Source organism: Mercenaria mercenaria, chromosome 5 (assembly GCF_021730395.1).
Source record: "Mercenaria mercenaria strain notata chromosome 5, MADL_Memer_1, whole genome shotgun sequence".
Classification (NCBI taxonomy): Eukaryota; Metazoa; Mollusca; class Bivalvia; order Venerida; family Veneridae; genus Mercenaria; species Mercenaria mercenaria.
The window spans coordinates 73,946,566-73,968,594 of record NC_069365.1 but is presented as its reverse complement, the minus strand read 5'-3'; the positions used below and the strand labels follow the sequence as shown (position 1 = coordinate 73,968,594).

Here is a 22,029-nt window from a genome sequence, read left to right as displayed (position 1 = left end):
AAACGTCATCAAACCATGTGCACTATTCCAACTTCCGGTGATGTACGCAACTTCCCGAAATTTTGCAGCAGTTTCACACAAAGCCATGTAGTTCTCGAGCAATTTTGGCACTGTACAGTCATCATTCATCAAAACTTGAAAAGTAATTTGATTAAATCATTGTTTATCTTTGTTTGCATTTAGGTTTTATTCGTGCAAACAGTTCAGAGGGCTGTACAGAAGCGCAGATTAGATTGACCTACTTCCCGTATCACCTGTTTTCGCGAAGGCATTCGTAGGAGTTTGGTATATATATCGTTTGTTAGTATATAAGTTTATCTGTAGTCAAAATAATTCGACGTTCAGATTGTTTTATATTTGTGACTGGCAATCTAAACGTCAAAACTTCGAAGGACCAAAATAATGCAGGATGAATCACAGTACACAGTCTTGTAAAATTATTGGTTTTATCGCTTGCGCATGTAGCAGAGTTTTCCTTGATGCATGTTTTTGTGTGTTTTAGCACACTGGTTTTCAGAATGACCCTCAAAATAATCCTGGACGCATTATTTGTGACGCAACTCAACTACAGTATCAAGTCAAAACGTCCCCTAGTCAAAACCACAGGTGCCCGTCCAGTCTTGGTGCCCATATGGCTGCTGCCCTCTCCAAAAAAGAAAAAAATATTAAAAACACTCTTTTAAGCCTAAAAGGAAAAAAAAGATTTCGAATTTTTTTTCCTATAGAGTATATACTCTTATATTGAAAAGGTGCTTGTCTTGTCGTAACGCTATGAAGGTTTACTAGGACTAGGACGGCTGACATTGCTCAAGCACCTACCCTGGACCAGTTTAGGCAAGGGGTAACCAAACTGGGCCAGGACTTCTGAGTGACCAGGCTGTTTTTAATCCTTTTACTGTACATTTCGTCTTTTATCAGCTTTGTCTCAAATTCTCACAAATACTTTATGTATTACTTTATTTCTCCTGTACATTCCTGCTTTTAAACTCTTATGCACTGACGCGCACCTGCATAAAATACTCGCAAGGGTGTCATGCAGTATTTATAGATAGATTTAGGACACGCTGTGGAACAACCAAAATGTCCAGTTCAGTACCAATGCAAGCTACCCTGCTGCCATTTACACATCGGACATTTAGAAAACAGTAAACAATCCTATTCTACCTAGTATACAACCTTAAATAACTTACATTTAAATTCAAAGATGCCAACAACGGAATAGGTTTTCTACTTTTGTTTTGAAACAAAATGGCCGATCGTCACTGTTACTTTGCAAGTGTCTAGACAATTTGGCTTGTTTGAATTTAAATGTAAGTTATTTAAGGCTGTTTAGTAGGCAGAACAAGATTGTTTGCTATTTTATAAATGCATGATGTGTAAATTGCAGCAAGGTAGCCTCAGCTGTTACTGAACTGGACATTTAGGTTGTTCCACAGCATGTCCTAGTAAACCTCCATAGCGTTATGGCAAGACAAGCACCTTTTTCATATAAGAGTATATATAGGGGAAAAAAAATTCCAAAAAACATATATTTTTTTCGTTTTAGGCTTAAAACTGTGTTTTTTAGCTCACCTGTCACATAGTGACACGGTGAGCTTTTGTGATCACGCAGCGTCCGTCCGTCCGTAAACTTTTGCTTGTGACCACTCTAGAGGTCACATTTTTTGTGGGATCTTTATCAGTTTATGGAAGTTGGTAAGAATGTTCATCTTTACGATATCTAGGTCAAGTTCGAAACTGGGTCACGTGCCTTCAAAAACTAGGTCAGTAGGTCTAAAAATAGAAAAACCTTGTGACCTCTCTAGAGGCCATATATTTCACAACATCTTCATGAAAATTGGTCAGAATGTTCACCTTGATGATATCTAGGTCAAGTTCGAAACTGGGTTAAGTGCCGTCAAAAACTAGGTCAGTAGGTCTAAAAATAGAAAAACCTTGTGACCTCTCTAGAGGCCATATATTTCACAAGATCTTCATGAAAATTGGTCAGAACGTTCCTCTTGATGATATCTAGGCCAAGTTCGAAAATGGGTCACATGCCATCAAAAAACTAGGTCAGTAGGTCAAATAATAGAAAAACATTGTGACCTCTCTAAAGGCCATATTTTTCATGGGATCTGTATGAAAGTTGGTCAGAATGTTCATCTTGATGATATCTAGATCAAGTTCGAAACTGGGTCACGTGCGGTCAAAAACTAGGTCAGTAGGCATGGGTGAAAGTTTTCCGGAATACTCCGGAAGTTCCGGATTTTCCATCTCGGCCGGGATCGTTTTTCCAAATCGTCTAAATCCGGGTCGAAATTCGGGGGGGGTGGGGGGGGGTTGGTATTGTGTCATCAATCAACAAAGCTTGAAAAATCAGTCGATCGGCGACAAACACAATCGACTCTGTTTATCACATTTGCCGTTTGCAGCGCATCTCGCATATTGTCAATATGTAACGACAATTTTGATTGGCCTGCATAGGCGCTGTACTTCAATGAAAACAACTGTTACGTTTTTCATAAATTTTACATGCGCCGAAAAGTTCCCGCGCGTCAGAATTTGCACGGACTTTTGTCTGCAGCATGCATTTCTCGATTTCTTGCATGCAATTTTATCTTCAAACACCACGGACATATAGCCGCCTCGTATATTGCGAGTTATGTCTTATACGAGTATTGGGGGGTTAAAGTCTGGATAGGGACGAGTGGACCTCTCTGTATGCTCATCCGATCGGACGCGTGGATTTTACCTCGTAACTTTACCAAATGCAGAAAATTACATCCCTAAAACTAACCTGGATTGACTGGAATTTACCCGCGAATCGTAAAGATATCAAAACGTCATACCAGTAATTTTCCATTCCACGAACACGTGCGACCTGTAGGCAAAAGTCTATAAAAACGATCGAATTTTCATACATTTATTTGTAAAATTTCAAACAGCGCGATCTTAAATATTTATTTATTTCTAAAAGTAAATAAATACTACATTCTATGGTCATAAAATTCAGACTTTTGACAAGAAAGTACAAAAAACAGAATTAAAAAATCTTAAATAATAAAAAAGCGGCAGCTATTTCAATACAGGAGTAAAACAATTTTTGGCAAACAGATTTCTGTGTAATGCGGCAGAATAGGTTACGTGACCTCGTGAACGTAAATAGAAATATGGTTTTAAAATAAAGCAGTATGATGTCGCTGTGGTTTTAAATAAGTTTGATTAGTAAATGAATATGTGTAGATGTATTTTTGACACGACACTATGTGAGATATTCTTCTCAAACAATAATGTAAAAAAAATTAGGGAAAATAGGTCACTTATCGTTTGACACATTTACCTGTCAGTTTATACGGGATATTGCACATTCGCTTTTAAAAAAATTTAAGAAGATACTTTTTTTACTGTTTTAAAGAACCGATGCGGTACGATTAGACAGTGATGTGTCACATGGCGCGAAAACATGACGTAATGCCATGACAATCTCGGGCAACTTTGATCTCCACTTCAGATGCCATGATACCGACACACTTCTTTTAGTTCTTTAAGGGGGTTTTAACTGATGACGAAAACAAGGCCAGTTCTTATTTTATCAACAGAATATTTACCGATAATTGTTAATGTTTTTTCCCGTTTTGAACAGGGGTGGGTTGATGATAATTTTTTGTCGGGATTTTCGAATCCAAAGCAATCTAGATCAGATAGGATACAAGAAAAATAATTAACAGCTGCATACTGATAAAAGGAAGCAAGATTCCTGTTTGTTTTATATTTAATGTTTCGTCCCGGCAGTGCAGGACCGAATGTCCGGCCATTTTTGGCAACTTCCGTGATGTCTGGATTTTATTATACACACCTTGTAAAGAGTTCCAATTATAAAACAAGCGTCAACCACGGAAAAGTCACTTTAATAAAAAAATATTGCAGTGATGATTACTCGATCCCGTTACGTACCGAAATTTACTTCAACTGTTTGTTTTAAAACATCATTTTAGACGACCGTTTATATAACTATTCGCTCACGTTTTTCATGACTTTCACGTGCGCCTAAAAGTTGCCGCGTCAAAGTTTGCACGGACTTGCACACGCATGTCTTGATTTCTACGGTTTGCACGCTTTTTATCTCCAAAGTATCAATCTTTCCACGAGGAACAGGAGGAAGATAAAGATTTCTTTCGGGGATTAACACGCCGTAATTAGGGCTGCACGGGATAGTGCCTGAAAATAATGTTTTTACCGCCAGCGTACAATACTTAGGACTTAGAAAGCAAACATGGTAACAAATGGAGATGGGCTTGGCTATCTGAATGTGACATTGATGGTGATCGATGGGGTCTTTGGCTACGAAACCGGATATTGCAGGGTCTGCATTTTGTGAATGTTGTGCCAGAACATTAAAATATGGTGTCATGAAAAAACAAAAATGTTGCTAGAATTTTCAGGTAGTTTCAGTCTGAATCTTACAAAAATATGTTAAGGGTATATTGTTGAAACAAGTCCTTGACTTAGAAAAGTTGCTGTTAACTGAAAATCATGCATTTTGTGCAATATAATAAGTAAATTTTTGGCACACATATAAGGGTAGAATAGGGCTGTTCTAAGCGTTCAAAATCACTAATTCTCAGAAGCTTCCGGGGGGCTTCGCCCCCCTGGCCCCCTACCAGGGCTTTGCCCTGGACCCACCGGGGGCCCTAGCGGCCCCCAAGCCCCCAGCAAATTTTTCAGGATTTTCAATATTCCATACTTTCACCCTTGCAGTAGGTCTAAAAATAGAAAAATCTTGTGACCTCTGTAGAGGCCATACTTGTGAATGGATCTTCATAAAAATTGGTCAGAATGTTCACCTTGATGATATCTAGGTCAAGTTCGAAACTGGGTCATGTGCGGTCAAAAACTAGGTCAGTAGGTCTAAAAATAGAAAAACCTTATGACCTCTCTAGAGGGCATATATTTCATGAGATCTTCATGAAAATTAGTCAGAATGTTCACCTTGATGATATCTAGGCCCAGTTCGAAAGTGGGTCACATGCCATCAAAAACTAGGTCAGTAGGTCAAATAATAGAAAAACCTTGTGACCTCTCTACAGGCCATATTTTTCATGGGATCTGTATGAAAGTTGGTCTGAGTGTTCATCTTGATGATATCTATGTCAAGTTCGAAAGTGGGTCACGTGCCATCAAAAACTAGGTCAGCAGATCAAATAATAGAAAAACCTTGTGACCTCTCCAGAGGCCATATTTTTCATGGGATCTGTATGAAAATTGGTCTGAATGTTCATCTTGATGATATCTAGATCAAGATTGAAACAGGGTCATGTCAGTCTAAAACTAGGTCAGTAGGTCTAAAAATAGAAAAACCTTGTGACCTCTCTAGAGGCCAAACTTGTGAATGGATCTCCATAAAAAATGGACAGAATATTCATCTTGATGATATCTAGGTCAGATTCGAAAGTGGGTCACGTGCCATCAAAAAGTAGGTCAGTAGGTCAAATAATGAAAAAATGTTGTGCCATCTCTAGAGGCCATACCCTTGAATGGATCTTCATGAAAATTGGTCATGATGTTCACCTTGATGATATCTAGGTCAAGTTTGAAACTGGGTCAAGTGTCTTAAAAAACTAGGTCAGTAGGTCAAATAATAAAAAAACCTTGTGACCTCTCTAGAGGCTATACTTTTCATTGGATCTGTATGAAAGTTGGTCTGAATGTTCATCTTGATGATATCTAGGTCAGATTTGAAACTGGGTCAACTGCGGTTAAAAACTAGGTCAGTAGGTCTAAAATTAGAAAAATCTTTTGACCTCTAGAGGCCATATTTTTCAATGGATCTTCATGAAAATTGATCTGAATGTTCACCTTGAGATATCTAGGTCAGTTTCGAAACTGGGTCAGGTGCGGTCAAAAACTAGGCCAGTAGGTATAAAAATAGAAAAACCTTGTGACCTCTCTAGAGGCCATATTTTTCATGAGATCTTCATGAAAATTAGTGAGAATGTTCACCTTGATGATATCTAGGTAAAATTTAAAACAGGGTCACGTACCTTCAAAAACTAGGTCAAATAATAGAAAAACTTTGTGACCTCTCTAGAGACCATATTTTTCAATAGATCTTCATGAAAATTGGTCAGGATTCAGGGTTTTTTTTTATTCTATAGCAGAGGCCGAATATCGGCCTTGTCCCCCAGCCGAGGATTTCCCCCACAGCCAAGGATTTCCCCTACCGCAGTCGAAATTCCCCTACATCCGAAATTCCCCCCTCCAAAATGGTAAACAAAGCAATGGAGATTACTCCCAGTGATTTTCCCGACCGAATATCGGACCCGTTCACAATTGCAGACGGTCTTTCACAATTTTCAATGGGTGTGAAAACCTTTAGAAATAGTAGAAAAATGTTAGAAGAGCGTTCAGTGGACCCGAGGTTCCGGTTTTGACCAGCGAAAATCGATAAACACTCGTATCTGACCCGCACATAATATGCCGTGGGCGTCTGCTTGTACTGTAATACTCTTTGATGCGTAACGAGTTCGAAAGCTCTGCCCCTTGTCAATCAAAATGCCAGTGAACTTCATACTGTTTGTCGACACCAGCGTAAGTATGACAGTAGGCGGAGCGTCGTATGTTAATTAGCTACTGACAGATGTCAATCACGCCACGCGCCGACTGACACGTGGTTATCATCAGTATGTAATATAGATGATTGATAAACAATGCAGCGTCAGATTATCATGTTTGTACCTCTTGTTAATTAGCGGTAACAGCTTATTCTGTATTTTGTAATATGTGTTGTTAATTTAAAGTTATTATTTTATGTGCTTGATTCGATTAAATAAGCCGGTCGGCTGTTACGCAAATTTATTATCTTTGCCGAGGTATTTTGCTAGCGCAAAATAAAATATAAATGTTTTAAGTAATCAGATATTATAAGTATGGAATAGTTCTGGTGAAAAGATGAAATTTAAAACGGGTATTTTATCAAGAATTTTTAATGTTTGCTTTCGTTTTTAGCTCACCTGTCACAAAGTGACAAGGTGAGCTTTTGTGATCGCGCAGTGTCCGTCGTCCGTCGTCCGTCCGTGCGTGCGTGCGTCCGTCCGTCCGTCCGTAAACTTTTTGCTTGTGACCACTCTAGAGGTCACATTTTTCATGGGATCTTTATGAAAATTGGTCAGAATGTTCATCTTGATGATATCTAGGGCAAGTTCGAAACTGGGTCACGTGCGGTCAAAAACTAGGTCAGTAGGTCTAAAAATAGAAAAACCTTGTGACCACTCTAGAGGTCACATTTTTCATGGGATCTTCATGAAAGTTGGTCAGAATGTTTATCTCGATGATATCTAGGTCAAGTTCGAAACTGGGTCACGTGCGGTCAAAAACTAGGTCAGTAGGTCTAAAAATAGAAAAACCTTGTGACCACTCTAGAGGTCACATTTTTCATGGGATCTTTATGAAAGTTGGTCAGAATGTTTCATCTTGATGATATCTAGGTCAAGTTCGAAACTGGGTCACGTGCCTTCAAAAACTAGGTCAGTAGGTCTAAAAATAGAAAAACCTTGTGACCTCTCTAGAGGCCATATATTTCAAAAGATCTTCATGAAAATTGGTCAGAACGTTCACCTTGATGATATCTAGGCCAAGTTCAAAACTCGGTCATGTGCCATCAAAAACTAGGTCAGTAGGTCAAATAATAGAAAAACCTTGTGACCTCTCTAAAGGCCATATTTTTCATGGGATCTGTATGAAAGTTGGTCTGAATGTTCATCTTGATGATATCTAGGTCAAGTTCGAAACTGGGTCACGTGCTATCAAAAACTAGGTCAGTAGGTCTAAAAATAGAAAAACCTTGTGACCTCTCTAGAGGCCATATATTTCATGACATCTTCATGAAAATTGGTCAGAACGTTCACCTTGATGATATCTAGGTCAAGTTTGAAAGTGGGTCACGTGCCGTCAAAAACTAGGTCAGTAGGTCAAATAATAGAAAAACCATGTGACCACTCTAGAGGCCATATTTTTCATGGGATCTGTATGAAAGTTAATCTGAATGTTCATCTTGATGATATCTAGATCAAGTTCGAAAGTGGGTCACATGCCGTCAAAAACTAGGTCAGTAGGTCAGATAATAGAAAAACCTTGTGACCTCTCTAAAGGCCATATTTTTCATTGGATCTGTATGAAAATTGGTCTGAATGTTCATCTTGATAATATCTAGGTCAAGTTCGAAACAGGGTCATGTGTGGCCAAAAACTAGGTCAGTAGGTCTAAAAATAGAAAAACCTTGTGACCTCTCTAGAGGCCATACTTATGAATGGATCTCCATAAAATTGGTCAGAATGTTCACCTTGATGTTATCTAGTTCAAGTTTGAAACTGGGTCACGTGCCATAAAAAACTAGGTCAGTAGGTCAAATAATAATAAAACCTTGTGACCTCTCTAAAGGCCATACTTTTCATGGGATCTGTATGAAAGTTGGTCTGAATGTTCATCTTGATGATATCTAGCAAGTCAAGTTTGAAACTGAATCAACTGCGGTCAAAAACTAGGTCAGTAGGTCTAAAATTATTAAAATCTTTTGACCTCTCTAGAGGCCATATTTTTCAATGGATCATTATGAAAATTGATCTGAATGTTCACCTTGATGATATCTAGGTCAGTTTCGAAACTGGGTCATGTGCGGTCAAAAACTAGACCAGTACGTATAAAAATAGAAAAACCTTGTGACCTCTCTAGAGGCCATATTTTTCATGAGATCTTCATGAAAATTAGTGAGAATGTTCACCTTGATGATATCTAGGTAAAGTTCAAAACAGGGTCACGTACCTTCGAAAACTAGGTCAATAGGTCAAATAATAGAAAAACCTAGAGACCATATTTTTCAATGGATCTTCATGAAAATTGGTCAGAATTATTATCTTGATAATATCTAGGTCAAGCTCAAAACTGGGTCACATGAGCTCAAAAACTAGGTCACTATGTCAAATAATAGAAAAAACAATGTCATACTCAAAACTGGGTCATGTGGGAAGAGGTGAGCGATTCAGGACCATCATGGTCCTCTTGTTTCATATTTGTCACACGTTTTCGCGATCGTGATTTTCAGACTTTTTTATCCTTTCTTACAAGATTTTCTAGTACAATTGAAATATAAAGCCAACAAAAGTATGCATTTAATAATAATATGATGACTCTTGCAAAGCAACTCTTATTTTAAAGCATTTTTTGTGAATAAAAGCATGTGACCTTTAAATATTCAATGATTTGAGCATTTCAACTCTTCCCACCCACCTTGTTACAATGATAAGTGAACATTAGTGCAAGTCCATCTATTGCTAAGTGACAGTGTGAATAGTTGCTTAAAGTTGCAAGAATATGTAATAAAAACATAGTTTAAAGTGTTTATTATGCATAATTGTAAATTCCCCCCTGAGTGAAAAAATCCCCCAAAACTGCTCGTCGCGCGCTATTTTCTTCCCCCAATGACAGGCTGGGGCCTCTTCCCCCAGTCGTTAAAAAAAAACCTGGGATTTTTATCTTGATAATATCTATGTCAAGTTCAAAACTGGGTCACATGAGCTCATAAACTAGGTCACTATGTCAAATAATAGAAAAAAATGACGTCATACTCAAAACTTGGTCATGTGGGAACAGGTGAGCGATTCAGGACCATCATGGTCCTCTTGTTTATATAGATTGCATTACCATTTTATTCATTTTTAGCTCACCTGTCACAAAGTGACAAGGTGAGCTTTTGTGATCGCGCAGTGTCCGTCGTCAGTCCGTGCGTGCGTGCGTCCGTAAACTTTTGCTTGTGACCTCTCTAGAGGTCACATTTTTCGTGGGATCTTTATGAAAGTTGGTCAGAATGTTCATCTTGATGATATCTAGGTCAAGTTCGAAACTGGGTCACGTGCCATCAAAAACTAGGTCAGTAGGTCTAAAAATAGAAAAACCTTGTGACCTCTCTAGAGGCCATAATTTTCAATGGATCTTCATGAAAATTGGTCAGAATGTTCACCTTGATGATATCTAGGTCAAGTTCGAAACTGGGTCACTTGCTTTCAAAAACTAGGTCAGTAGGTCTAAAAATAGAAAAACCTTGTGACCTCTCTAGAGGCCATATATTTCACAAGATCTTCATGAAAGTTGGTCAGAACGTTCTCCTTGATGATATCTAGGTCAAGTTTGAAACTGGGTCAAGTGCCATTAAAAACTAGGTCAGTAGGTCAAATAATAGAAAAACCTTGGGACCTCTCTAAAGGCCATATTTTTCATGGGATCTGTATGAAAGTTGCTCTGAATGTTCATCTTGATGATATCTAGGTCAAGTTCGAAACTGGGTCACGTGCGGTCAAAAACTAGGTCAGTAGGTCTAAAAATAGAAAAACCTTGTGACCTTTCTAGAGGCCATATATTTCACAAGATCTTCATGAAAATTGGTCAGAACGTTCACCTTGATGATATCTAGGTCAAGTTCGAAACTGGGTCACATGCCATCAAAAACTAGGTCAATAGGTGAAATAATAGAAAAACCTTGTGACCTCCATAAAGGCCAAAATTTTCATGGGATCTGTATGAAAGTTGGTCTGAATGTTCATCTTGATGATAACTAGGTCAAGTTCGAAACTTGGTCAACTGCAGTCAAAAACTAGGTCAGTAGGTCTAAAAATAGAAAAACCTTTTGACCTCTCTAGAGGCCATATATTTCATGAAATCTTCATGAAAATTGGTCAGAATGTTCACCTTGATGATATCTAGGTCAAGTTCGAAAGTGGGTCACATGCCATCAAAAAGTAGGTCAGTAGGTCAAATAATAGAAAAACCTTGTGACCTCTCTAGAGGCCAAATTTTTCATGGGATCTGTATGAAAGTTGGTCTGAATGTTCATCTTGATGACATCTAGTCAAGTTTGAAAGTGGGTCACGTGCCATCAAAAACTAGGTCAGTAGATCAAATAATAGAAAAACCTTGTGACCTCTCTAAAGGCCATATTTTTCAACGGATCTTCATGAAAGTTGGTCTGAATGTTCATCTTGATGATATCTAGGCCAAGTTCGAAACAGGGTCATGTGCCGTCAAAAACTAGGTCTAAAAATAGAAAAACCTTGTGACCTCTCTATAGGCCATACTTGTGAATAGATCTCTATAAAAATTGGTCAGAATGTTCATCTTGATGATATCTAGGTCAAGTTCGAAAGTGGGTCACGTGCCATCAAGAAGTAGCTCAGTAGGTCAAATAATGAAAAAACGTTGTGACCTCTCTAGAGGCCATTTTTTTCATGGGATCTGTATGAAAGTTGGTTTGAATGTTTATCTTGATGATATCTAGGTCAAGTTCGAAACTGGGTCAACTGTGATCAAAAACTAGGTCAGTAGGTCTTGAAATAGAAAAAATTTGTGACCTCTCTAGAGGCCATACCCTTGAATGGATCTTCATGAAAATTGTTCAGAATGTTCACCTTGATGATATCTAGGTCAAGTTTGAAACTGGGTCACGTGCCTTAAAAAACTAGGTCAATAGGTCAAATAATAGAAAAACCTTGTGATCTCTCTAGAGACCATATTTTTCAATGGATCTTCATAAAAATTGGTAAGAATTTTTATCTTGATAATATCTAGGTCAAGTTCAAAACTGGGTCACATGAGCTCAAAAACTAGGTCACTATGTCAAATAATAGAAAAAACGACGTCATACTCAAAACTGGATCATGTGGGAAGAGGTGAGCGATTCAGGACCATCATGGTCCTCTTGTTTTGTAACTTACCAGTAAAAAAATGACCCCTTGAAATTGAAAATGACCCCAAAAGTCAAACATGAAGGGGTCATAATGTAGGGCTGTCATCGATAGAAACGATATCGATGTATCAACGATATTTTTTGGTCGATCGATTATCGATTCCCATTTTCAAAAATCGATATTTTACAGAGGGAAAAAACAACTGTCTAGATAAACACTCAGACCCTCTAAAACAACTTTTTCTGCCTGCAAAAATGTGCCGAAAGTAACGGAAGTTGTCAAAAAAGGTCATGTCTAAACTTGTACCGTAGCAGTCTTTTCCCACTAGCCGGCACTACCTATATGGGTAGAAGTAAAAAGGGCTCAACTTCAGAATCTACTTGCAAAAAGTTACGTTGTCCTGTCTTGAAGGTCGCTTCGTTGTTTGTGCATGTAAAACATAGAGTATATATACTGTTTCACGTCAATCTCGGCTTTTTTACTTGTTCGCGTATAGCTGATCACTCAGTAAAAGGTACAGAATTTAGCTAGTGCCCATAACAATAACAATCAAAGATGGCCGAAGAGGAAGCCGTCGCGGCTTAAATAGTGGAAAAACAGTCAAAGACGGAAGGAAAAGCTTTGTTTGGGTTCGTAGAAACACAGGGTGTTGCTTAAACATGCCTTTCAGTACAACAAACAAACAGTCAAACACTACAAATTTGAGGCCCATTGAAAACTTGGCAGAAGTTAAAAAAGAAAAAAGAAAAAAAACAAAAAAAAAAAAAAAAACACGCGGTGCCAGTACCTAATCCGAATGTAAACTTGTGCAAGGTAAAAATTAAGACAGGGTATGAAACAGGCTAAAAATAAATAAAACATTGTAAATAAATAAATTAATTAATTTGATAAATAAATAGATATCTGTGGAAGAGAATGCAGAATTTTAGCTGTTTGAAACCCAACTCCAGTGCCTGGTATTATAGTTTACTAGGTTGTAAAGTAGGATAAATGCAAAAGAGGAGTGAAGGCACAATGAAGATCTATAAAAGATTTCATTAATTTTCATTTATTTTATTTATTTCATAGATACAAATGCAACACAATCGAACAGTAATATAAAAAGTAGGCAAAAAAAGAAGACATAACATTATTAACAAGAAGGTATATAGCATGCCCATAAACAAAGAGATTGTTAATCTAACTTAATAATCGATATATCGATGTATCGTCGATATTTGTCTTCCGATATATCGGTATCGTCGATATGCAAAAGACCCAATCAATGACAGCCCTATCATAATGACCCCCTATCAAAATTTCCAAGGGAAAACCCTGTATTGGCGTGTATACACTGTAAATGTTAATCATGTACAGTACATACATAGGTTTAAATCACCAGAAAATTCATAATTTTGGGTATTATTTGATAATTTTTACATAAATCAATGAGGAATTAAATCCCCTTTTGATACATGTAAGTTTTAGAGGTGCGCGGTATTACCGGTAACCGTAGTACCATCTTCCCGTGGTACGATACCCCGGTACCATCGGGGAATACCGGTATTTTATCAACATTATCCCTACTCAGGGTTGTCAATAAGTTTTTGTTGAACAGGCTGAAATAGAAAAGTAGGCAGCCAGCTAGCGGGGTCCGGGGGTATGCTCCCCCGTAAAATTTTGAAATTCAGCGCTTCATTTCCTGCATTCTGGGGCATTTTGAAAGCATTTAAGAACATCTTTTCCTCTGCATTTTTAAATACAATATACCCATATTTTCACATTTTTATGAGCTCACCTGGTAAATTTGGAGATAATAATAAAAGTGAGTTTACATGTTCATGGATGCATTTTTCAAGTCTTGAAATGCTAATATCTAACTTGTCACCACACTTCAACTCTTTGTTGCACTTCTTTGCAAGTTTAGGCATAGAATATAAACTGTTTGATTCTCATCCCCACCTATCCGTATCCAAAACCCCTAGCCTCGATTTTTTATTGATCAAAATCCAGATATCCAAAATTGTATGTCCAGATACTGTTACACTTCCGTAGACATTGACCAAATCTCCACTTTAAATGATGTGTTTGACAAATTATGATGGTGCAAAGACAGTTTAACAGCATTTGACAGTATCTGATAAAAAAATTTACCTTGACATTTCCTCTTATTAAAATGATTTAAGAGAAATATTTATCAAAAATCGGCTGGCTGATACCGCGACAACTACAGTAACTGAGCGCAAACGATTTCAATATTTTACTCAGAATGTCTTCTTTTCAAAGTAGCTGATTATTAGACTAAACAGTTTTTTCTGACGCATAGCACAAGACATCAGGCAACCTTGATCATCAAACTTTAGTTTTACACCCCATTCTCTCTATTTAAAGATAAATAATAACCATTTTTTTCTGCGATTCCTTGGCACGTCATTCAGAAATCAGACGAACTCTGTAACGTTTTCCAGGAACTCCGTAACAGTTATCAGAAGAAAACATGACAGGTTATCAGAAGAACTCCATCCTTCATGTGACACTTCCTCCCCGTGTATATATTAACATAATATTGGGAGGATTTTGAGGTATTTTCCAGGGTTTTTTCTAGCTAATTGGGAACATAGCCTATACCCCCAAAATAGGGAAATTTGACGCATAAATGTTCAAAATTGGGAAATATTTAGTCCCATAGGATATAGTAAAGATGTGTTTAAGCACTTTCTCATACACTTGTTTCACATTGTACAACCTCTTTAACATACTTCCATTACAAAATTGTCCATAATTTGGTCAATATTTGTGCAATTTTGAGGAATTTTTTTTCAGAATGTAGATTGGGAATTTTTGCACTCATTTTGGGAAAAATACAAACTTTTTGGCATTGGGAATATAGCCGAATGACGGCTATAAAAACAGCCAAAAAAAAACCTGTTTTCATAAAATAGTAGCATTTCAATTTTTGGCTTCACCTTACATAGATAATGGTGACTACTGCTTGGCTTGTTCTGTCGACAATTCACTTAGTATTTCTGTATATATTCTTATCTGTAAATACACATATTTGTAGGAATCATTAGAATAAATCGAAGATCAAAAGAAGTTTTTCATTGAGGAGTTGACAGGACATGTTAGAGATATGCCTTCAGTAGCACAGGCAGAGTATGGTATTAAGGATGTGTGGATGACAAACCTTGAAGAAGAATTCAGGAAGATCAGACAAATCATTCAGAGATACAAATATGTGGCAATGGTAAGTTTTTAGCATGATTATCTGAAAAATAAATTACAAGGACTAAAGGAGGGCTATCTTACTCACCACAGCGTCGGCATTGGTGTCAGCGTTACACCTTGTACCAATCCACATTTTGACAAAACCTTTTGACACATAGCTTTGAAACTTTCAACACTTGAGTACCATCGTTATGTCCAGTTTAAGGCAAGGGGACATAACAAAGGGGGGGTCCCAGTTAGGTGTCTGCGCAAAATGTTTTTTTTTTTATTATATTTATATTTTATGGCAATATACCTACATGTATTAAGTTTCATAAACAAGTATTACTGTTACCAGTTTTGACTTACTTTTATAGATATTCACATTTAAAGTGGGTTGGGTAATCTGACATGTGACCAGCCATGTGACAAGTCCTTATTTTGTCAAAACTGTTTGACATATGGCTTTGAAACTTTGAACACTTGTTCATCTTGATGATCTCCATCCGTTGTCAAGGGTATGTAACTATGTCAAAGATATTTTGGCCCTTTTGGACTTAAAAATCAGGTAAGATTTCCATACCAGTCCATTTTTAGCTCGACTTTTCGAAGAAAAAGTAAAGCTGTTGTACTTGCCCCGATGTCGGCGTCACCGTTGGTTAAAGTTTTTTATAAAGTCAAATATCTCTGTTACAATCAAAGCTATTGATTTGAAACTGAAAATATTTATTTACTATCAAAGTTTACACCAGGAAAAACAATCCCTGTAACTCTGAATTGAATTGAATTTTGATCGTTTTATGCCCCTTTTTTACTTAGAATTTTTGGTTAAAGTTTTGGTTAAGTCAAATATCTCTGATACTATCAAAGCTATTGACCTGAAACTTAAAATAGTTATTTACTACCAAAGGAGAAACAATCCCCATAACTCTGTTTGAATTTTGATGGAGTTATGCCCCTTTTTGACATAAAATTTTTGGTTAAAGTTTTTGATAAAGTCAAATATCTCTGGTACTATCAAAGCTATTGACTTGAAACTTGAAATAGTCAGTCTACACCAGGAGAAACAGTCCCCATAACTCTGATTTGAATTTTATGTCCCTGTTTAACTTAGATTTTTTGGTTTAAGAGTTATAAAGTTTTACTGGCAAAGCTCTAATTCAGAGTCAAGCACTGAGAAAAGTGGAGCACGCACAGCTCTTGTTTGTATAAACTGTTTGACATATGGCTTTAAAATTTTGACCACTTGTTTACCATCATAGTCTCCACATGTAGGCAAGACTGCATGGCTAGGACAAGGAATTTGGCACAGTTATGGACCTTTTTTGACATAGAAAATTAGTTGAGTTTCGGGTGCCATTCTGTATAAATTTTGCCCAAATCTTTTTGATTCTATGGCTTTACATTTACATTATATCATTAATGCATTACACATTGGCTGATCCAGTTCCACAAATACAAGTACATGTACATTGTCTAATTTATTTTGCTTCTTTTTTTCTGAAAATCTCTGGTAATATTTTGTCCCCATACTTACTTCAATTCTTCACAAATGGTTGAGTGCACTGTCAACAGACAATCTTGTTGTTTAAATACTTTCATTACCAGTTTTTTTGGGAATGTAAAAATGAGGTGAGTTTTGGTCCAAAATGCGGGTTACTTTTGCCTTAACTTGCAAAATTTTGCGCATGTAAAATCTCAAGTAGAAATTACAATGGTTTTAATATCTTTAACTCAATCAGTTTCGGTCTGCTGTAAATATGTATTTATTTGGCTTGCGGAAGATTGGTGGTTCTACTCGGGTGCCTGCTCATGATGAAATAATGCACAGAGAGGCACCTGGGGTCTTCCTCCACCATCAAAGCTGTAAAGTCGCCATATGACCTATTATAGTGTCGGTGCGACGTTAAACCCCCTAAAAAAACAACACAGTATGCACTGATTGATGACGTTTTTATATAGTTCATGGACTGTTTGCAGATTTTGATTACGCAACATGGTAACTACTTATAATAATTTTCAGATAATTTAACACAGCAAAATATTTATGTAGTAGGACAAAAGGTTTTAAGTTTTACATAATTATTTTTATGTGAAAAACTGATCTCTTCAAATCTGATTTATTTACCACAGGATACAGAGTTCCCAGGAGTTGTTGCACGACCAATTGGAGAGTTCCGAAGTACAGCAGATTATCAGTACCAGCTTCTCAGGTGTAATGTCGACCTTCTAAAGATAATCCAGATTGGCTTCACTTTTATGGATGAGAATGGAAACACGCCATCACCTATATCAACCTGGCAGTTTAACTTCAAATTTAATCTAGCGTAAGGACCTAAGATAGTATCATACATTAATTTTGGACACTTTCTTTGGGTTATCTTAGAATGTTTAGTCTTTTCTCTGACATTTTCTGTTGTGATGTGTAATACATCTACTATCAGTACTTCGTCTTTCAAGAGGGGCCTAAGTGGCTGTGTGGTTAAGAGGTCTTGTTTTGACTCACTCGCCCCACATTGATATTGGTCCTCCACAATATATGGCTTTATGGTGTCAAATTGTGTTAAAAGCAAAGTCACTTTCATTGGAGGAGGCTATCAGGCTGGCTTGTGAAAAGTCTGTGGTTCTACCTGGGTGTTTGCCTCTGTGTAACTGCAGGATTAAAAGATGGAAAGTCGCCATATGACCTAAATTGTTTCGTCATAAAATAAACAGAACAATAAACAAATCATATTACTTTTGATAGCACCAAATGCTAAGCCATTTCAGTCATTTCTAATGTATAAATATTCTGAACAAGAAGTGCATTTGACTATGTACAGGCATAATTAATCCGTGATTAAACAAACTGCATCTTTTATAATGTAAATATTTCTCATCCGTATAATATAGAAAAAAAAATTTCCTGCAGAAAGTAATGGCTTGAAAACCAAGCTTAAACTCCTTTAACCTTTAGTCTGCTGGTGGCAAGTGATTCTGCCTTTGCGACCAGTGCAGACCAAGATCAGTCTGCACATCCGTGCAGTCTGATCATGGTCTGCACTGTTCGCTATTCAGTCAGTAAATTTTCAGTAAACACCCCTTCAAATGATAAATGGTTCTGCCCAAATGAATGATGGACCAGTCCATTATAGAAATTTATCCGGGTAAAGGTTTAGTTCAATGTCACGAAACCAGAAAGTAAAATCAAGTATATAAATTATTTCAGAGAGGACATGTATGCTCAAGAGTCTATAGATCTCCTGACCAACTCGGGAATCCAGTTCAAGAAGCACGAGGATGAAGGCATTGATATATTCACTTTCGCTGAAGCTCTGATGACGTCAGGAATTGTATTGTCTGATCAGGTCTTTTGGCTTTCATTCCACAGGTATTTCATTATTTTGTCTCAATACTGTTTGAATAGTTTGAAATAAAGAGCTTTAGAAAACCTATTTGCAGATGATATTTTTATCCAGAGCTGAAATAAACACAATTTGTTACCATTTTGTTTATAATTATCTGTTAAATGTAATTCCTGTACCATCTATGATTCGTGTTGGGCTGTTTTTACTGGCATGCAATTTAAGTGAACTGAGAGATTAACTGGCTGGGATAAGTAACTTTATTATTGAAAAGTGGAAAATGGCTTCAGCTGCAAGATGACAAAGTCAAGTGTAGCGCAGGACTGGTGTATGAAATCCCAAATTCAGCAATTGCAAAGCAACTTAAATGGCAGACTTTAAACACACAGATATGGTAATTCTTGGATTTTGCTTGTACAAAACTTGATCAAGTTGTGGACTAAACTCTCCTAAGAGGTCTGGAATCTGACATGGAAGTAATTAAGTAACGTTGAAGTTATTGTACATTAGTAATTCAATGCAAATTATGCATTTCAAATTATAAAGGTAAGGTATTTCTTTGGGACATATAATTGTGGAGATAAAGTTGATGCAACCAAGAAATTCTCAGAAATTGGCCCCTATCTATAATAATGGTTTAACAGCTGCATAAAACAGAATAAAGATAAAGTTCTTTGTTTTTAGCTCACCTGTCACATAGTGACAAGGTGAGCTTTTGTGATCACCAGTCGTCAGTCCGTCCGTCCGTTTGTGCGTCAACAATTTCTTGTCTGCACGATAGTGGTTTCATTTATGATTTTATTTTAACCAAACTTGCACACAACTTGTATCACCATAAGATCTCGGTTCCTTTCTTAAACTGGCCAGATCCCGTTATGGGTTTCAAAGTTATGGCCCCTGAAAGGGCCAAAATTAGCTATTTTGACCTTGTCTGCACAATAGCAGCTTTATTTATAACTTGATTTTTACCAAACTGGCACGCAACTTGTATCACCATAAGATCTTAGTTCCTTTCTTGAACTAGCCAGATTCCAGTATGGGTTCAAGAGTTATGGCCCCTGAAAGGGCCAGAATTAGCTATTTTGACCTTGTCTGCACAAAAGCAGCTTCATTTATGATTTTATTTTAACCAAACTTGCACACAAATTGTATCACCATAATATCTTGGTTCCTTTCTTCAACTGGGGAAATTCTTTTATGGGTTCCAGAGTTAATAACTTATGGACCCTGAAAGGGCCAGAATTAGCTATTTTGACCTTGTCTGCACAATAGCAGCTTCATTTATGATTTGAATTTAATCAAACTTGCACAAAACTTGTGTCACCATAAGATCTCGGTTCTTTTTTTAAACCGGCCAGATCCCTAAATGGATTCCAGAGTTATGGCCCCTGAAAGGGCCAAAATTAGCTATTTTGACCTTGTCTGCACAATAGCAGCTTTATTTATGATTTGATTTTAACCAAACTTGCACACAACTTGTATTACCACAAGATCTTGGTTCCTTTCTTGAACTGGCCAGATTCCATCATGGGTTCCAGAGTTATGGCCCCTTAAAGGTCCATAATTGGCTATTTTGGCTTTTGCAGCCATACAGATACTTCATTTATGGTTTTATTTGATACAAACTTCCAAAATATCTTCAACAACAATAAATCTTGGATTCCATGACAAATCAGATCCAATTGTAGGTTCCAGAGTTATTTTATATCGGATTACCTCCCCTGATTGTAATAAAAGTACTTATAGGGCTTATTTGAAATTTCATTATTGTCATTAGTTGGACTGAGCCAATCAGGGTAGATAACTATGGACTGATTTTATGTCAAATTACCTCCCTTTATTTCAAATTAAAATGGGTATATCTCTGTAACTAATGAAGATACTGATATGAAATTTCATTTATGTCAACAGATTTATTTGGCAGATCCTTCTTTTGTTCACTTACAATAATTTTTTTTAATTACTTCCCTTTTACGTTACTATAAATAGCTTATTTTTAGTAACTTTTTTATTATTGGCCGTAGGAAAAAACCGAGACCACTTTTCTGTGGTACAACATGGATGGTACCTCCAATTTTTAGGTGTATTTTGACATATCTGTACCTTGTAAGAATTTTTTTTTTCTTTTTGGTTAAATTTCTTCCCTTTATTGTTCCAGTCCTTTGGACTTAGATATTTTTTCTGAGGACCTTCTTGTCCTCAAGTGCGTGATATAGGGCCATCATGGCCCTCTTGTCTTAATGAGTACCTTCCTCTGTTTCAGCGGTTATGACTTTGGCTACCTGTTAAAGGTGCTCACAGATTGTGCTTTACCCGAGGAGGAAGAGGAGTTCTTTGCTATGATAAAGTTATATTTCCACAATATCTACGATGTGAAATACTTAATGAAGAGCTGTAAGAACTTGAAAGGTGGTCTGCAAGAAGTAGCCGAGCAGCTTGAAGTAAGTTTTCATACATTCTGTGCCACTAAGATAGTAGGCAATGACATTTGGTAATTTCCGTTTCTTATATGTTTTCTCCATATGTGATTTATCTGTTACAGCCTGTGCTAATCTGTGAATCTAAAAGTGTTAAATAAATCAGTATTGAAAACCCAAGAGTGACTACTGTATTGAATCAACCAGTATTGACCGCTGGCCCAGTCAGTACTCATATTAACCGGCTTTTTGCCAACATGGGATTTCTGCATTCTCGTTGTTAACTGAAATCATTGCTCATATGTCTAAGGGCTACATATACAGCTGAAGAATGCCAAGAAGACAGATTGTCATTACAAATCATGTCCTCTACCTAAAATATACATGTCAAATCTTTCAAAATTTATAAAACTTTTTTCTTTGCATTTGTCAATACTTGTAAATAAGATAAAGAAATGGAACAAATTGCGTTTTAGCCACGCCCATTCATCCCCAAAATTTTTGTGACGCTTCTTGACCAATTTTAGCACAACAATCGTAATTTTTACGCGAGATTCTCACGAACTCACGGCCTCGGCAGAACATTGTACATTGATTAATTGAACTAGGCAGATTTAAGATACTGCTATTTAATTGTATTAAATAACCTAAGAGCAAAGTTTTTGTAGGTATAGCAGATAAAATATTGAAGTTAGTGTTTGACCTACCTTTTGTATAACCAGGTTTTTCTTTGAAGTTTCGTTTAATGTAAGACAATATCATTGATAGTACACATAATTCTAAAGAACTTCAAGAGTACTAATAGGAACTTTTTAAATTTTTGACATATCATGATTAATTTTATGTTTGAAGATGAAAAACAATTCTGATGGGGTTATTTTCCATGGTAAATTATAGCCATTTTAAAGGCCAAAATTATTGTAAAATTAATTTTTGCCATAAAAGTGACAGTTTATGATTTAACTTCAGATTGAAAGAATAGGTCCACAGCATCAGGCAGGGAGTGATAGTCTTCTCACTGGAGCAGCTTTCTTTAAAATGAGAGAAGTATAAAATGACATCATGTTTTAAGCTTTTATTTTATTGAAAATAATTGATGGTGTTTGATGATATTGAAGTTTTCAGGCCGTGGCGTCGGCGTTGCCTTGGATCAATCTGTAGGTTGGAGCCTTTCTCCGGAAGATCGATCAAAGGTACTGCTTTTGTTTAAAACTTGGAAACTGTGTTCACATATCATTTTAAAAATTGGTCCCTGTATAGCAGGAAACAGTAACCCAGCATTGTTTTTTTAAGATTTATAGTTTCTTTTGTTCCTTAAAAATTAAGGAAATTTATTGTTAAGTTTTTATGAATTATAGGTCATACTTT

At 36.7% G+C, this 22,029-nt stretch overlaps 1 protein-coding gene across 2 annotated transcripts; it reads left to right on the top strand.

Moving 5' to 3' along the window:
• The first annotated feature begins 17 nt into the window (after window positions 1–17).
• On the top strand, window positions 18–21,738 carry LOC123557630 (CCR4-NOT transcription complex subunit 7-like). 2 transcript variants are annotated; one of them, XM_053543976.1, is made up of 6 exons: window positions 18–142; window positions 14,758–14,940; window positions 17,034–17,227; window positions 18,109–18,270; window positions 20,508–20,685; window positions 21,631–21,738. In XM_053543976.1, the coding sequence occupies exons 2-6, from the start codon at window positions 14,827–14,829 to the stop codon at window positions 21,712–21,714; spliced, it is 732 nt and encodes a 243-aa protein (XP_053399951.1). In that variant the 5' UTR covers window positions 18–142; window positions 14,758–14,826; the 3' UTR covers window positions 21,715–21,738. The 2 variants fall into 2 exon arrangements, with proteins under 2 accessions (XP_053399951.1, XP_053399952.1); XM_053543977.1 differs by lacking the exon at window positions 18–142 and adding an exon at window positions 149–285.
• The last annotated feature ends 291 nt before the right edge of the window (window positions 21,739–22,029 follow it).

Coding starts and splice junctions, on each gene's coding strand:
- LOC123557630 (XM_053543976.1), top strand. CDS start 14,827: ATGCCTTCAGTAGCACAGGCAGAGTATGGTATTAAGGATGTGTGGATG. Junction 14,941..17,033: donor GATACAAATATGTGGCAATG/GTAAGTTTTTAG, acceptor TATTTACCACAG/GATACAGAGTTCCCAGGAGT. Junction 17,228..18,108: donor AACTTCAAATTTAATCTAGC/GTAAGGACCTAA, acceptor AAATTATTTCAG/AGAGGACATGTATGCTCAAG.